Source organism: Erythrolamprus reginae, chromosome 6 (assembly GCF_031021105.1).
Source record: "Erythrolamprus reginae isolate rEryReg1 chromosome 6, rEryReg1.hap1, whole genome shotgun sequence".
Lineage (NCBI taxonomy): Eukaryota > Metazoa > Chordata > Lepidosauria > Squamata > Dipsadidae > Erythrolamprus > Erythrolamprus reginae.
Window position 1 is genome coordinate 74,402,154 of NC_091955.1, and position 3,477 is coordinate 74,405,630.

At 40.5% G+C, this 3,477-nt stretch overlaps 1 protein-coding gene across 1 annotated transcript in view; it reads right to left on the reverse strand.

Moving 5' to 3' along the window:
* HCFC2 (host cell factor C2) overlaps window positions 1-3,467 on the reverse strand; it is a 32,769-nt gene extending 29,302 nt beyond the window's left edge. Inside the window, exons 1-2 of the mRNA XM_070756260.1 lie at window positions 3,287-3,467; window positions 747-895 (exon numbers count right to left, since the gene is read on the reverse strand). Of these exons, the coding sequence (XP_070612361.1) occupies window positions 747-895; window positions 3,287-3,452 (315 nt within the window). The 5' untranslated portion in view covers window positions 3,453-3,467. The remainder of the gene's footprint in view (window positions 1-746; window positions 896-3,286) is intronic.
* Window positions 3,468-3,477: the final 10 nt, after the last annotated feature.

Genomic DNA, 3,477 nt, shown 5'->3' on the forward strand with positions numbered 1-3,477 from the left:
TTTCTAAAAATGCCTCTAGAAACTGTGTGAAGACCAGAGACATTAATGGAAATAAATGTTATGATGGAGCTGGTTCTTTCATTTCTAGCATGCTAGCTTTCACATTTAAAAAAAGTATGGTAGCATACTTTAAATACTTTTTAAACTACTAGTAGTCACCAAAGAATGTGTTGGACAGTGCATTGTTATCTACAGATGCCATTCCAGGCTCCGGGAAGATAAGGATTTGCTTATTTTAGCTTCCAGAAATCAGAATTCTATCTGGCAGAAGTTTCAAAGGAAATCCCAAATCAGCCTGATATTATGGGTAGTTATGTCCTTACAATCTTCTTAGCAAGATTTTATAGAAATGGTTTATTATTGCCTCCTTCCTAGGGCTGAGAGAGACTGACTAACCCAGAAGTCTTCAAATTGTCAACTTTAAGACTTCTAGACTTCAATTCTCTCTGGGAGAATTCTGGGAGTTGAAGTCCAGAAGTCTTAAAGTTGCCAAGATGGCCCCCCCTGGACAAACCCAAGATTACCCAGTTGGCTTTGCACCTAAGGTAGGACTCGTGGTTTCCTTTTTTCTAGCCTTGTGTCTTAACCATTAATATAAAGTGATATATGTCTAAGTGCTATTGCTATTACACCAATCTCTTCCAATCTTAATATTTACAATATATAGGCACCCATTTAAGAATTTATTAAATGATACCAAGATTCTCAACCTAGTTAAATAAATGTGAAAATCAAACATATATTACCTGTAGTTCATACAAATCATTACTGTATCTTCCATATTCAACCATTCCTCCAAATACTAATATTCTGGTACCATCACAGACAAATCCATGGGCTGCACACCCTGGTGGAATATCTCCTCTGACAGCTGGAAGAAACCATTGGTTTGTGGCTGCAGCAAAAGACACACAAAAATGGCCGTAGGTCATAATTAATAGTATGAGCCTGATACTACTTCTAAAAAAAAAAATCCAAAAAATTAAACACAGAATCCCTACATTTAATAATGGGACTTTAATATTCATTAATTTTATTAGTTTTTAAACCTTGCATTATTAAACAAAAATGTATTCCTTTCTTTACCTGGAAAGTGAAAACTGTTCGATTCATTACTTTCCTATCAGTTTCAAGATCAATTAGAACCTGATGCAAAAGGTATGCATTTATGTAAAAAAACTGATATAACTGCTTAAGTAAAACAGAGGTAAAAATCTTTTTGTACAAATATCCATACCAAATTACCAGCAGGTCCCAATTTATTATTTGCCAACTTGCCCAACTTGTGCAGTATATTAAAAATTAACATTAAAAAAAAAGAAATGTAATATGATCAGGTTCTGCAACCAAAACTATTTCTATATTTCATTTGCAGTGTAAAAACCAGTGATGGGCTCCTACAGGAACGGTCAGGAATGCAGTTCCGGTAGCAAAATTTGGAGCTCCACCCCAGAGCACCCAATTTGCACTGAAAGATGTTGAAATAAAATGCATAAGCTACGGCCACAGTGTGGCAGTAAAAAATTTGGTAGCCCATCACTGGTAAAAACTATTATTGTCATAATCTTCCTACATTTAATTTCAGCACATTCTTTATTATGCACTACTTTACATGAATCATCCTTTATCTCTGGATAAAAGTGACAATGACTATTTTTACTATTAGACTCATCTTTATCCAAACCACACATCTCTGATAATCACCATCGGGCAAAGTTATGAAAGACAAAAGTTATTCTAGTCCTCATCTAATATATGTTATATGTTATAGGAACAGAAGTCAGCAAATTTATATAGCTAGTCCTCACTAGTATTTACGGTTTTAATATTTACGGACCCCTCGCATCCTGGACATAAACTGTTTCAACTCCTACCCTCAAAATGTCACTACAGAACACTGCACACCAAGACAACTAGACACAAGAACAATTTTTCCCCAAATACCATAACTTTGCTAAACATAGAATTCCCTCATCACTGTCAAACTATTTACTATGTCTGCACTATTACTACTAGTTTTTTCTCATCATTCCTATCACCCATTTCCTCCCACTTATGACTGTATAACTGTAACTTATTGCTTGTATCCTTAAGATTTTTATTAATATTGTTTCTTCATTGCTTATTTGACCCCCTATGATAATCATTAAGTGCTGTACCTCATGATTCTTGACAAATGTATATTTTGTTTTATGTACACTGAGAGCATCTGCACCAAAGACAAATTCTATTCTATTCTAGTACTTATTTTGTGTGCACAAAATACACACAGCCCCCCAAAATATATATAGTATACCCCACAACCACCCTAAAAATTCCCTGCTTCTACCACACTAAGATAATTACTCCCTGCTCGAATAGGTCATTATAACAAAACATAAAGGTGCAGGCAGGGACTAAGATTATGCCCTTGGAGACAGGAACTATAAAGCAAATACAAAGCAACCCACCCAAAGTTAATGTAGCAATGGAATGAACCAGTTAACTCAATTTTCTGTGTCGACTCAATTTTCTACCTTGGTGCACTTTATGGACAACACATTTAAGCTGAAATTTGTAATTGGGTGAATCTCGCCAGGGGATATCTGACAAGACTGTTCTGTACCCTACCATTCCGTTGTCAATCTGCACCCCACCGAAATTATAATTATATGCCGAAAGTTCTATTGCTAATATGTTGTAAAAGCTGCCCCGTCTGAATCTGAGGAGGAGGGAGGGAAGGAACGAAGGAAAAGAAAGAGAAGGAAGGGAAAGAAGGGAAAGAAGGAAAGAAGGAAAGAAGGAAAGAAAGAAAGAAAGAAAGAAAGAAAGAAAGAAAGAAAGAAAAGGGCTATACAAGTCCAGCCCAGGGAACGGGGACTGAAACGTCCGTAGATGCCCTTGAGGTAACTGCTTCGGAGCCTCTTCCCTTCGATTCGTGTCGGCGAATACACACTTCCTTCGGTTCCCCTTAAAAGCCCAAGAGGGAACGAGGGCATAAATTTCCGTCCGCCAGGAAGCCACGCCAGGCAGGGCAGAGTTGAAACCCCGCCGCAAACTCCCAAGCCCATCATCCCCGGCCACTCGCCAGGCGCCCACCACTACCATTACCCCCGTTTCTCAGGCACGTCCTCCTTCTCGCCCAATCCCACCCGGAGACCACCACGCCGAAGGCCTTCTCACGACTAACGAAGCAGCAGCAGCAACAGCAACAGTTACTGCTGAAAGAGAGAAGCCCCCAACTGGGGCAAACCGAGCCCGCCCTGCTTCTCTTCTTCTTCGCCCCCTGCCACCCCTCGATCCGCACCGGTATTGTACACGTGCAGCTCGTCGGCGATGCCTTCGTTACCGCCCCCGAAGATGATGACCAGCTCGCGGATGGCCACGGCGCGATGGCCGTGCCGGGATCGGGGGACCGGCCCCGTGAAAGAAGAAACGTGCCGCCAATTCAGGGCAGCGGCGCCCGCCGCCATTTTGTCCGCCCCGCGCCCACAATGC